At 45.9% G+C, this 13787-nt stretch overlaps 1 protein-coding gene across 1 annotated transcript; it reads right to left on the bottom strand.

The window, feature by feature from the left end:
• On the bottom strand, window positions 1-2392 carry S1PR3 (sphingosine-1-phosphate receptor 3). Its single transcript, XM_009480977.2, has 2 exons — window positions 1255-2392; window positions 1-209 (listed from the first exon to the last, which is right to left on the bottom strand). The coding sequence occupies exons 1-2, from the start codon at window positions 2390-2392 to the stop codon at window positions 1-3; spliced, it is 1347 nt and encodes a 448-aa protein (XP_009479252.2).
• Between the last annotated feature and the right edge of the window lie 11395 nt (window positions 2393-13787).

The raw sequence follows: 13787 nt of genomic DNA, 5'->3' as shown, positions 1-13787 counted from the left end.
TCATTCCAGATCCAAGGCAGGGTCAGGTATAAATGGAGATATGCTCTTCAGCATGATCCTGTTGTACCGCATCTTCCCTCTTGTATCTGCAAAAGTGCCTGGAGACGGTAGGAGTGTAGGGTCCCATTGCCAGAAAATGGGATCTTGTCCCACTGGCTGGACTTCTTCCCAGAGAGAATTTCTAACACAATCCCATGCCATGGTAGTGCCTGGAGAGAAAAGAAGGAAATCCACAGGGACCCATTTGTGGTTCATTGCTTTCTGAAATGATATGTCTCTGTTTCAGAACTGAAGAATCTCAGCTTAGGTAGTGCATTCACAATTGTACACAGGTTTACATAGGTTTGACATACATTTTTAAATACATTGGAAATAGTAAAAATATATGCATTGAAACAGTACATACACTTAATACACATGTATTGTTGGGTCACATTTTAACTACTTTAAATAGTGAACATATATAGGCTCTCTCAATGGTTATTTACTACTGCTTGTTTAAAATAAGTTGTGAAATGTCACAGTGACAACTATCATGTTGTCTTTCGCTAAACATGAGAAGTTTGAGTAACAGTGGAAAAAATAAAAATACTGCATTGATACGACATGTCAAAGTTCCTGTCAGTTAAAAGCTACTACTTCATATATTTTCAAATATCCCCATTGAAATACATCTACCTATTTGTATAATTTGTCACTTTACACTGTATACTGCAATACAATGTTTAGCATATTGTAAACTTTTACCAAACAATGACTTTTTAATAAGGAATTGTACAAATATACAGCTATTTATACCACATACATATAAGGCCATTAACATAACAGCAAGATACATATAGAGAACTCTAATCACCAACATACGTAATGAGCTTTTCTCCCAGTCGGCAATAATCAGGCTCATTTTCCGATCATCAGCGGTGTTTAGTGAATGCTGAAGTTTCTAACAGGTCTTCTTGATGTCCTGCAAGATCAGGCAGTGCCTCATCATGCAATGCCATCGTGGTGCACAATATCATTAGAGGTGCATGGACTGTGTCCTGGCTGTTGGGTAGCATGAAAGGTTTTTTTCTGAATCAGGTGTATTATTGAACGAAGACCCAAAGCAAATGATTGTTGATAAGTAAGTCCTCAAAGGTAAATAAGTGGTTAGTGTTCTCCCCTGTGACTTAAGTGCTTAATGCTTAAACTACACTTGTAGTTTAAATCTAAAAGCCACAGAAAGGTACTTGTCTCAAGAAGTCCTTTACTTACAGAAGTTCCCATTGTGAAACGAAGATTCATTTTTCTCAGCGATACATGAGGGAACATTCACTGGTGGGAAATCTTCCTTTGGTTTCTGGGTATTGCTGCTGCTGGATTTACTTCGACTGTGATCTGGCGTGGGCTGAATAGGCAAAGATCTGGCCACCTTGGATTTCACCAGGCAGCCACAAACAAGGCGAAAGAAAGCCCGACGCATTTCCTTGCTGGCCAGAGTGTAGATGATGGGGTTCATTGCAGAATTGATGACCGCCAGAGCAATAAACCAGTGGGCTTTGTACAAGATAGAGCACTCCTTGACTCTGCAGGCCACATCAATGAGGAACAGGATGAAAAGTGGAGACCAACAGGCAATGAAGACACTAACAACGATCACGACAGTCCTAAGGAGCGCCATGGACCGCTCCGAGTTATTGTGGTTAGTGACATTACGACTGCTGGACTTTACCAGGATGTAGATACGGGCATAAAGGATGACAATGGCAACCAAGATGGCTATGAAGATACTAATGCAGAACACAACATACTTCTTGGAGTATAGAGGCAAAATTGTTGAGCAATCTGGTAAGTTGTTTATACAGTTCCAGCCGAGGATAGGTAAGGCACCCAAGGAAATTGAAATAAGCCAGCATGTACCAATGAGAAGGAACACTCTGTATTTTTTATTTGCATCATAGGGCCTCATTTTAATCATGGTCAAATGCCGCTCAATAGCTATTGCTAGTAAGCTGAAAGTGGAGGCTCCCAGGGCAACAAACATACTGCCTTCCCTAATGAACCAGATTGTGGAGGACAAGCTCAGAGTCTTCTTCCCAGACATAAGAATGTTTACTTTGTAAACAATCCCAGCTAAAAGATCACAGAGAGCTAGATTGCCAATAAAAAAGTACATGCGGTTGTGAAATTTATTGTTTTTCCATATGGCAATCAACACCATCAAGTTTTCCAGGACTATGAAACTACATAGGATCAGAAATGCAATAGTTGGCAGGTCTATGTTATCAGTTGCCTTTTCCCTTAAAATAAACTTTCCTGTGTAATTATAATGCAGTACGATCAGAGAGTCCATCTCTTCATTTCCTTGAGGGCCAACAAGAGCATCAGGTGGCACGGTAATTGCTGCCATCATTTGTTTGCCGATGCTGGACTTTTCTTCTTTAGTATCACGAGAATTTAGTTCCGGTAATTTTCCACAAGAGGGAGATCAAACCACGTTCCTCCAAGCACTCCTCTGGGCAAGCGGTAGGTATCCCCAGCTCCAGCAAGCCTTGCATATTAATCTGGGAGAGCGGCTTGCAAACCAGGCTCTGAAAATAAAACCAACAAATGCAACATAAATCTCATTGTCTTCCCATGTCACCCACCGCCTGCACGGCTGCTCAAGCTGCAACACACAGCCAGGAGCTGAGAGGGATGCCGATTTCGACGGGGCACAAAGGTCTGGCATTGCTGAATGCTTATGATGGTAGCTGTGGGTAAGCTGTTGGTCATGCTCTGCACAGATGCAGCTCTGCTGCGGAAATATGAGGGCAATGTGGAGAACTGCTCATAGGTGTCTCCCTCTACAAAATTTGCCGTCTGAAAAAAAATGCAGAGGAGCCATGACAAGGATTAGCAAACAGTCCCAGCAAGCCCCAGTGTGCACAGCAACCAGCTCACTCAATGCTTAAAAAAACTTCCCACCCTTGACGGTAAAAAAATTATGCTATTTACAATTAAGGAGATGCTCTGAAAGCCAGTCATCATAAAATCAACCATACTTCCCATTCAAATTAGTTGCATTTCTGCTACCCTTTTAAAAATAAACATAGCAATTCACATATTTGTAAGTATTGCTTTTCTTTATGGCCCACTTTTTTCCCCTTTGCATGTGTATTCAAGGCATACATTTAATGTTGTTGGGTTTTTAAAAAATAAAAAATCATTATACCAACTTTAATTGTCCTTCTCAATTTATTTCTGTTTTTCTTTAACTTATGACTTAATCCAACTGCAACATTTTCCCACGGACTTTGATGGGTTGCATTTTCGCAGCAGATCCTCCTCTAGCTGTCTTTTTTCCACTGCCATATATAAATATTGGAAGAGATCTGCACATCTTTGTAAAAATATCAGAAGATGTCAGAAGCACTTACTGTTTCACCAGAAATGTTACACTTTAGTTGCTGCACACTCCAATGAGAATCAGCGTTCATGCCCCAAACTTATGTATTGAGGATAACCAATTTTTCGGCTTGGTAACCAAACCAGGATGGGGATGAGGAGAGAACTAGTTACATCTGAACCAAATCTGTAACTATTTAATTTTATTCTGGGAAAGGTAAGAAAATGAAAAGTTGTGCTGGATGGGAGGTCACTTTCCATTGGCCCAAATTGAAATAGCTTAGTGTAGGGAACTCATTAAGAGCTACAGCTCCTGACCTTACCATCTATTTACTCAAGGGTCATGAGCATTTCCCAAACACACGAAAGGCACTTTCAAAGGCTGGGTATAAAGGGAAGACATTGAGATCTCAACCTCTGCTAGAGACCACCACACCAACAGTTTTCAAACTGCAGCTTGTACATCCCAAGGAATATCTGAGTTACTCTGGGTAATAGAGTAGGCTTACCATCAGTAGGCTTAGGTTTAATATAGAAGTGTCAGTACTTTCATTGGAAAATAGCAGCCTTCCCGTACTTAAAGGGGGACGATGGGAGGGACTCTTCATCAGGGAGTGCAGTGATATGATGAGGGGTAATGGTTTTAGACTGAAAGAGGGTAGATTTGGATTAGATGCCAGGCAGAAAATCTTTACTGTGAGGGTGATGAGGCACTGGAACAGGTTGCCCAGAGAAGTTGTGGATGCCCCCTCACTGGAAGTGTCCAAGGCCAGGCTGGATGAGGCTTTGAACAGCCTGATCTAGTGGAAGGTGTCCGTGTCCCTGCCCCTGGCAAGGGGAGTTGGAACTAGATGATCTTCAAGGTCTCTTCCAACACAAACCACTCTATGATTCTATATACAGAGATTTCTTAAGATCACAAAAACATGTGAGCCACTGCTATCCCAGGACTCTGTTTTGGGCACTTGAAAAACGGAAGATGCATCTTCAAGTGCCTTCTGGAAGACGGGATGAACAAACCACATCCCAGATGAATGTAAAGGGATTTAAAGGATGACCCACCCTCTATTTTCCCACCCTCCCTTCTCCCTCCTTCAGAAAAGAAGTAATCTGACAAAAGCCTACAGTGAATTGACTTGAATTCTTTAGTACATTCATGAAGTTTTAAAATTATTTTCTGAGAAAATAATTTACTATTTACCCCGTCATTATTATTACTTCCCCATTCTATTTCTTAGGTCCAAACTACTTTGGTAAAGAGACCTGCTGGGAGAGACATACTGTCCAAGATATACAGTTGTTGCTTGGTGTCCTTGGTCTTTTTTACTCTGAAGATGACAGCGACCATCTCATTCATTTCCCAGGTGCAGAATCGGGCCCTCGAGTTGCTGACCTCTTTTCTGAAGCATGGTAACAGTGAAGCTCTTCAACAGAATAACTTCACCTCAGCTAAGGTTCAATCTAATTGTAATTCAGTTACAATCTGCACACTGTTATCACAGAACTATCACAGTCTTTCATTGTATTGGGTTATAACAAAATGCCACTGTGTCCACATGAATTGCAAGTGCTTTCCACTGTAAAATAAACAATTACATTTGACTAGAAAAGTATTTGTTAACGATAGCTCAACTAGCAATATTCACCAGACTCACTGATGGCTGCCTGAGAGAATCATATTCATAGCATTTAAGAGCACCACATGCAACAAAAGAAATGCTTCTGTAAGTCTTTTCCAAACACAGTTACCATACTGGTCTATCAAAGGAAAAATATATTTCTTCCTGTGAAGAAAATTATATGCCAGACTTAGGACTTTATCAGCCACAACTCAGCAGCTGTAAACTGTCATGACTCTACTAAAGGCAATGATGCTATACCAGTTCCCCTGGCTGAAGGCACGGACAATACACTCAATCAGCAGAAATCATACCGGGTCTCTTCCACTGTTCGTAATTACTTCTTCTGTTAAAATTATTACAGCAAACTTAGTATCACAAAAGTAAATCTTTGCCTCTGACAGGTTAGTATCAAGGCAATGGAGGCTGTAGCATCATTATTTGCCAGGACTCTCAGGGAATGAATATCACTCCCAAGCCACTTGAAAGTTAATATAAATAATAATGTAATAAATTAAAATTTATTCTCTTCTGGCAGCAACATTTCCAGGTAATATCTTTCAGCCAAACTACTTTTTTGTTTTCCTCCTGCTTTGTAGCCAGTAACTCAGAAAGCACGTTAATTTTTTAACACTTAGAAAAATTAAAGTTGGTTGTGTATTATAATTACAAGACAGCAGCAGCCAGGTCCAGGATATGTGTGTCACTGCTTCCTGACAGCTCTACAACTCACCTCTCAAAACATCCTTGACCCAGTCACATACAGAGCACTAGCCACTAGCTGCAAAGTATGGACCGCAGCTCGAAATACTAAAAAAAGGACCTGAAAAGCCTGTCTGTGGCATGTTGTGTGTTGAGCATTGCCTTGGTTAGGTACCTCAATACCCCAAGCTCTTGATACCTCTGGAAATCAGTTTTATTCCTTCTTAAGCAAACCGGAGGATCCCTATCGCTGCACCACCTGCTACCACTAGAAAGATAAACCTATCGTCAGTGCAGTGGCCATCTGGCTATGCCTCCTCACGGATGCGATGGCCAAAACAGCGTTTGTTAGATTACTCAAATAAAGGCAGTGGTACAATGTCAAGAACCACAGTCATATGGAGGACAATTCAGTAGCCTCCTTCAGCTATCTGGCTGACCTTTGTCCTCCCTGCTCCAAGGATAGAGGGAGCAGTTGGGGTCAGCAGTGAGCACCATCATTTGCCCCTCCTGCAAAATCTCCCTGCCCACCACATGTGTTGGGGTTTCCACAGTGCTTAGTGTGCTCTCTTGCAGAGGTCAAGGATCCTAGTAGGGTCGAGCACCCTTCCAGGTTGGAGTAGGGGCTCTCCACCACGGCTCATGTCCCTAGGGTCTACCATGGTCTGTATGGTCCCTGTGCCATGAAAAGGGGCGATGCTGTGTGGTAAGCCGCGACCCCTCCGTCTGCCCTATGTATGGCAAGGCACACCTCCACCGCGCTCTCCAGCCCCACCACACAGTGGTACTGGCCGAGACCTCTCACCAGCTCCCCACAGATAACGCCCTGGGTAAGGCAGTTGGACTCAACCTGCAGTTTTCCTCTGGGAACGTGTAATTCGCGGTGCCAGGAGACAATGGGGAACTGGTGATAATGGGGATGCCAAAGCTCTTCAGCAACCATCCCCAGTACATCTCCACTCTCCGCTCCCAGCAGGCACTCTTATGGTAAGAGTCCACGGGGAGCTGAGGGCTTTTACCATCTCACGAGTCACTGGGTACTTTACAGCCTGAAGAATAAGAAATTTCTATTTCAAAACAGTGAGCCAAACTGCTCTCAGTTTTCATGATATCCTGAAGTCAAAGCAACAAGTGAGAATAAGAGTGAGAATAAGACTTAATTTTCTGCTACCTACTTTTGCCTACACAAGAACACATGATGCTATGTGCTCAGTACACTCACTATAATTAAGCTGGCATCATATTTTCCTGCCTTCCAAATATCCACAAACAGACTTGACCAGAGACCAGACCCCCCTTCGCCGCCACCACCACCACACACATAGCAGTTCTCCCTTCTCTTCCACACACAGCCATATGCTTTGGCCACCAACGGCAATTTTAAGAAGGGCAAAGGGAAACTCAAGAATGCGTGTCTGAAGCCAAACTTTTGTATATTTTATTTATTTTTAAAGCCCTTCCAGATGAAAAATAAACACGTGTAATTTATCAGGTGCACCCTGGTAGCGTTAAATTTAAGAACAGAAAAGGCTTTTGAGAACAGCAGCACATTTCAATACACTTTTCCACTCTGAAATTACACTGTGCTAGTTGCAAATGAAGTTTAGACAACAAACATCTGCTGCAGAACAATGTCTTGGACAACTCAAATAAAGTTTAAAAAGATTTTTTGTTTGTTTGTTTGAAGTGAATGCGCTGGCAGCTTGCGGCCTCAGAAAAGCCTTTTAATAAATGGTTATTTTTCTTGGCTTCTGGATTTTAGACATTAGTTTGTATTCTGTAATTCCGAGTAGCACGCATGCATACCTCACACAGGAGCTCCCGGATGGTTTAATTCTCGCATGCTAAGGGAAGGCACATTTACTTCTTCCCCCTCGCCGGCTGCCAGCGCTCCCGACCTTCCCCCCCCCCCCCCCCCCCCCAAACTCCAGCACTCCGTCGGCAAATCTGCATTACTGCAGCGCGCCGAACTTTCCGGGCTGCCGAACGCCTTGCCGAAGCCCTCCAAAGCACACCCCCGCCGTCTCCGCGGCGTGACCGTCCCAGACGGGAAACGCTACTCGGGGTCCCGGGCTGTGCGCGCCCCGCCGCCGCCCCCTGCCCGCCGCGACGCCCGCCCGTGACACGCCCCGGCGGCTGCCCCGCTGCCCCCCGCCCCGCTGCCCCGCTGCCGCCGCTGCCCCGCTGCCCCGCTGCCCCCTGCCCCGCTGCCCCCTGCCCCCCTGTCCCCTGCCCCCTGCCCCCGCTGCCCCGCTGCGCCCATCGCCCGCCGCCGGCCCCGACGGCAGGGCTGCGGGGCGGGCAGGAAGCGGGCAGAGCGGGCCGGAGGGCAGGCAGGCTGCCGGCGGGGCTGTCCCGGCGGAGAGGCGAACTACCTGCTGCCGTCCCCGCCGCGTCCCCCCGCCGCTCTGCGGCCGCCGCATCCGACCTCGCCGGCTGCACGGCGCCGCTCGGCCCCCGGGGCTGCGCTGGGCCGGGCCGGGCCGGGCCAGGACGGGCGGGGCTGGGATCGCCCCGGCCCTGCCCCGCCGCCGCCGCCGCCGCCGCCGCTCCCCGCGGCTCCGCGCTCCCCGCAGCCGCCGCCGCCCGGAGCCGCCCCGCCCGGGCCCCCCCCCCCGCCGACCTCCCGCCCCCCCCGGTTCCCCCCCTCCCCGACCTCCCGCCCCCCCGGGCCTTTCTCTGCCCCCACCCCCGCCCCGCCTCCGTCCCCCCGGCTCCTGCCTCCGCTCGCACGCCGCCGTCGTCCCCGGTCAGGCTTCGCGTCCCGCTCCGGCGAGCCTTGCCTTGCCCCCGGCCCGCCCCGCCTCACCCCCGCCCCTTCGCCCCTCACCACCCCCCGCGCCCCGCGGCCCAGGGCGGGTACCCGTGCGGGGCCGGCTGCCGCCGTCGGGGCACGGCCGCGGGTGGAGCAGCCGACGCTACGGGCGGCTGGGGCTGAAATGTGAGACGGCGGAGCCCGCCGCCGAGTATTTGTAAGGTCCATAAAAATGCGAGGGGGAGGGAGGAAATTCTGGGTAGTCCTTGCTCAGCTCGAGCCGCTAGCGTGCTTGAGCGAGGTCTACCTCTCCCGCATCTGCCCCTCTGTTTTACTGTGCCTAATAATGTGGTCTTCAGAGAGCTTGCGAGGGGTGACGCAGGGTGAAGCACCCGGCAACTGAGCAAAAAACACGGCTGGTTTGGCCCTGAGCTGCCAGTTACAGCGCGTTCCTAGTAAGATACCTCTTGACGGAGTTACTGACTGAACACTCGCAACGCAAGCATAGCACTAGGCACGCCGATTGCCTCAGTGATGGGAGCAGCACTTTGGAAAAGAAGTTGAATCCTGGATCCTACAACCGTCTAATTTAAACGTACTTGCAAGATGCCTGTGGGTACAGCAAAGCTTTCTGTCAGAAACGGATATAACGAGCTGGCAAACAGGAGCACTACCACAGCCTCACGAAGCGCAGGCAGGCGTGTAGGGTTACCTAGTCGTCTCGCTGCAATCAGTGTTTTTCTTGGGAGCCTCCTGTCTGGAGCTGAGCATCGTCACACTGGGACTCATGCCACGGGCTGGGCTGTCGGGTTGCCTGCACTGCTACTTGGTAGGGAAGAAAAGTCCTGAAAGAAAGCAGAACCAGGCTTTTTATAGCCAGACGTTCAAGCTGATGCAGCAGAACAAACAGGGTGTTTCTATGATTGCTTTTTATCTGCTGAAGATGAGAAATAAAAGTTGTCTGGTTTAGGACCTTGATAGGAGATAAGGACTACACAGGGCAAAATGCTGGTAAAATCACTTTGAAGCTGATGGACCCAAAGGATACGGCCCCACTTAGCTATGGACAAGGCTATACTGCAACATGTGGTGGTCCTGGCCTTATCTCCTTGTCCTCCCATCACGTGTGCTGTGCGAAAGCTGCTCTCTTCTGTGGAAGGGAAGAGGAATGGAAAAATCCACGCCACATAAAAGGACACATCACTTTCCAGCAAAGGGGAGCCCGGGTCTGCAAATCGGTGCTCTGCCATTGCACAGGAAAGCCTTGTCTAACAGATTCCCTGCAAACCACCCCAGGAAGATCTGTAGTCCTCCTGGCAGCTGCTTGCCACTTGTTCTTGCAGAGCAGATGTTTTAGTAAGCAGCCTCTGGCCTTGCTCTGTGCTCTGCTATTATTCCTTGTTCTTTTCCCTTTGTCCTTGTTTGTTCTTTACTACCTTTTGGCTACTTGGCGAGGGAAGCCAGAAGAAATAGGCATTCCTATCAGACTGCAGTAGGTGAGGGGACAAGAGACTGCCACCAGAAAGATTTTTTGGCAATGGTGCCAGGAGGTGGCCAAGTATGCCCTGCTGCCTGTGATAGATTTGATTTGCCTTCCTCAGCTGGGCTTGCCGCCACTCCCTAGGAGCAGCCCACAGCAAGGCCCCGCTATAGCACAAGGAAATTGCTCTCCTCTGCAGAGAAGTATGCATGGGAAGTGGTGCACTGATGGTGCAAACCATCAGTTATCTCCCGCTGAGACGTTTGATGGTGCTGTCTGACACGGTGGTTTCTGAAAGCCCTTCTTCTGCTGCAAAGCACCTTGAGCAATGCAGCCCCCACAGTGAGCGCGGGGATCTCACGCCCCAGCTCTCTTCTCCATCAAGGGAAGCAGACCTCAGCCACGGCTCTACCAGGGGGCTGTCCGGCTCATCGGCGGGCAGCGTTTTCTTGCAGCTGCCTCTCGGCCTCTGTGGTTGCAGTGGCTGCTGATGCTATCGGAAGAGGCAGGTGGCAGGACACTGCAGTGCAAAACAGAGAAGCCTCCCACGGACAAAGTGTGGTAGCGAGTTGCTGCGCAGAGGCTGCCAGGGATTTGCCTGGGGTGGCATCTCAGGCAGAAGCAGCTGTTGGCAATAACGTTCGGGGAGCTCAGCCTGCTCGGCAGTAGCCGATACAACCCACCAGTTCATTTCCGAACATCACGCCACAGCCTGTGAGACACACATACTGTACTCAGCTTTCCACAAAGCTCTCAACCTTGTTGTAGTACTCTTAAAAGAAATTGTATTTTTGTGGGGTAAAAAGATTAATAACCAAGTAAGAGCTAGAAATCCAAGGACAGGAACAGTGATCAATTTTTATAGCAACAGGAGGTTAACAGATGAATTCCCTGGGGATGAGGAGTCTGTTCTGCCCTGGAAATTCACAAGTGAGTGGGCAAATAGGATGTATAACGTGAGAGCAGGATTTGCTGATGTTATTGGGGGTACTTCACGGTGAAACTAAAACTGAGGATAAGAACTTGCTGAGACCTGAAGGTCCTGAGTGGCCTGCTGATAAAATGGTGTGTTCATTTCCATGCTGCTAAGTGAAACATACAAAAAACAATTCTAACGATACATGCGCAAATGAATGTGGAGTGTTATCACTCAGAAGAGAGGTCTTTGTGGATAGGTCTTCAGAAATGTCCCGCATTCATTAACTGTCAAAGGGAAACTGGATGCTGGGAATGCTTAAGAAAGGAATGAAAAACAAAATGGAAAACATGGTTAAGCTCTTCTGTGAGTGCTGCACCTTGAGTACCATGGGTGCCTCTCGTCGCTTCATCTCCTCATGAATGCAATAAAACACAAAAAGGCATAACAGAACGGTTATAAAAGTTGTCCCAACAGGGAAAAAGCAAGTTGGCTAGGTCTAATCAATGGTCTGAGGAAAGGCAAAAACCACAACGAACCAAGACAGAATAGTTTAAAACAAAAGGAAACAAATTTCCATCAGTGTACTGTTGAATTGTGGAACCCATTGCCGCAGGAGAGAAAGAGAAAAGTGTTTAAACAAACCACATGGAGTAAAGGCCCGTCAGTGGCTGTTGAATACAACTGAGAAGGCAGAGCGCGAAGGCTGGGGGACGTGCACACCTCCAGCTCCAAAGTTAGCATGGGCCGGATGGTGTCCAGGGTCTTTTCCCCTGTGTTGCAAGAAGGCGTGGTCTTGGCTAAGAGGACAGGCAGCGGCACAGGTAACAGCGTGACCACTGCCCACTTCTGCAGACACTGAAAAAGGGAGAGGTTTCTGTAGTGGGTTTAGGCTGGATATGGCAGGGGAAGAGTCAGCAGAGCGGCTCGGAGAGAGGTGGCTCAGCTAAAGCAATGGACTTGGAAAATGACCGAATGGTCCTTTTGTCACATGTGTCAAGTGTCACAGTGTCACAGCACACTGTGACAGCCCATGACTTTGATTTTCTCTTGTGTGTAATACATGGAGAATAAGTGATTAAAAAAAGGGCTTTTTAATTCCAGATGTGGCATTTTTTCCAATCAATGCAGTGAAAGATGGATGCCATTGGTATAAATGGGTTTTCAGCACATGCTTAGAAGTTAAAAAAGTGGTTAAAGTTGTTTCTATTTACAGATAGGTAAAATACATAAACATGTGATAAAATATATAAATATGCGATAAAAGTTATGCTCAGATGAAAGATACTGCGGTTTCTGTACAGACAAAACAGATAATATTTCAAGATTAATATTATCCTTCTCATGTAGTAGTTACAATTAAGTCCTTGAAGAATCTCATTTTTCTGTTAACTGTTTAGGGTATGATAAAATTTTGGTAGTTTCTGTCTATCAAGATTAAAGAATCATTCATGCAATGTTTTATTAATGACTTAGTTATACTTTCCTCATACTGACATTCATCCAATGCTTCACAGGTCTGTCATTGATTTACTTTCCTGGAGTTCCCGAAGGAGTGCTCCATCATTTGGAAAATCGGTCATTTATTTTTGACTGTCTTGGTATGTAAACCAAAGAGCAGCAGGGCAATTTTAAAATTACAATTCAAAACAGTATGATATTTATCTGATTATATTATAACATATTTTAGCTCTCTACTTTTCTACTGCTGCTGAGCTATGTTTTTTATATTAACAAGATGTATTATGCATTTTTATGACTAGGTGGTGAAGTGCTGCAACATATTTTTGTTCGTAACACCATTTCTGTGCTTATTTCTGTGCCTCCAGCTCAGTTTTAAGCCAATATTGAATGCAATATTGTTTAGTTTAGAAATGATTAAAATAGAAAATAAATTTAATTAATATTTTGACTTAATATGAAATAGAATAAAAGCAAATAAAAAAGAGAACTTTTCTTTGGAATGCTGTTGAACCATAAATTTGGTTACTACATCAAAGAAGTCATCTGTCAATCACTGTTAAGTATAAGCAGAGAAGATTGTGGAAACTTCAAAAATTACGATTTTTTTCACATCTTCATGCACTTGTATGTCATGGCTATATATTGGCTGAATTCTTTGACTTTCTCTGTTTGTTTTAAGGATATGTGTTCTCCTCTCCTTAGGAACAGTAAAGCTGACACACTAACTCTAGAAATCCACCACAGGAATGATTGAGGCCAAGATCTTGCAAATCCTGTTACCTCAACTTTTCTAACATTTTATCCATGTTGTTTGAATCACAGCATCTCATAATGTATTTGAATTAAGATATTTGAATTTGGTATCTTTGGAAAATAATATTCTGATTCAAAACACCTTAAAATATTGACATCACTTTACTACACCATTTTGGAGTTTGTCTTAGAAATTATCAATAACCACAGTAACCAAACACATACACATCTTACATTCGCATCTACTTTCTGCTCCCTTGGATCTTTATTTGGGATGATGAAAATGGAAAGAATTTGACTTTTTACAAGCTGAATACAAGCTCTTATGAGGCTGTAGCTTTGGATGTCCTTTTTTCTTCATCTTCTTTTCTGTAACTGTAATGGCATTTTTGAGAGTTACAGTCTTGTACATATCATGTGTAAATACAATATGTGCCCATAGGACTTATTTCAGCTGCATGTTTTATATTGACTGCTGGGATCACGTGCTTAGCTAAGCTGAACTCTGTCTGCTTCTGCAAGTGACCCCTTCCTCTAGAGATAACAGGGCAGATGCTCAGAGCATGCCTAGATATTTATCGTTAGCGTTACATTAAGACAGACTCAGCTCAACGTACAGCCCTGTGCAGATTGCACATGTTAAAAGAAAGATAGTTGTTATCACAGCACTTCCAGCCAGACATGATGTAAAAAGTGAAATGCAGAGAAAGGAGAACGGGAAATGAGTTCAGT

This window comes from Pelecanus crispus, chromosome Z (genome assembly GCF_030463565.1).
Source record: "Pelecanus crispus isolate bPelCri1 chromosome Z, bPelCri1.pri, whole genome shotgun sequence".
NCBI lineage: Eukaryota > Metazoa > Chordata > Aves > Pelecaniformes > Pelecanidae > Pelecanus > Pelecanus crispus.
Note: the sequence above shows the minus strand (reverse complement) of the source record. Positions and strands in the feature narration are given on the sequence as shown.

What these genes read in the sequence shown, in the direction of transcription:
- S1PR3 (XM_009480977.2), bottom strand. Translation starts at nt 2,392, where the DNA reads ATGATGGCAGCAATTACCGTGCCACCTGATGCTCTTGTTGGCCCTCAA. An exon ending in GTTTCACAATGGGAACTTCT is followed by an intron (nt 210 to 1,254) that starts GTAAGTAAAGGA and finishes TTTTCTCTCCAG; the next exon opens with GCACTACCATGGCATGGGAT.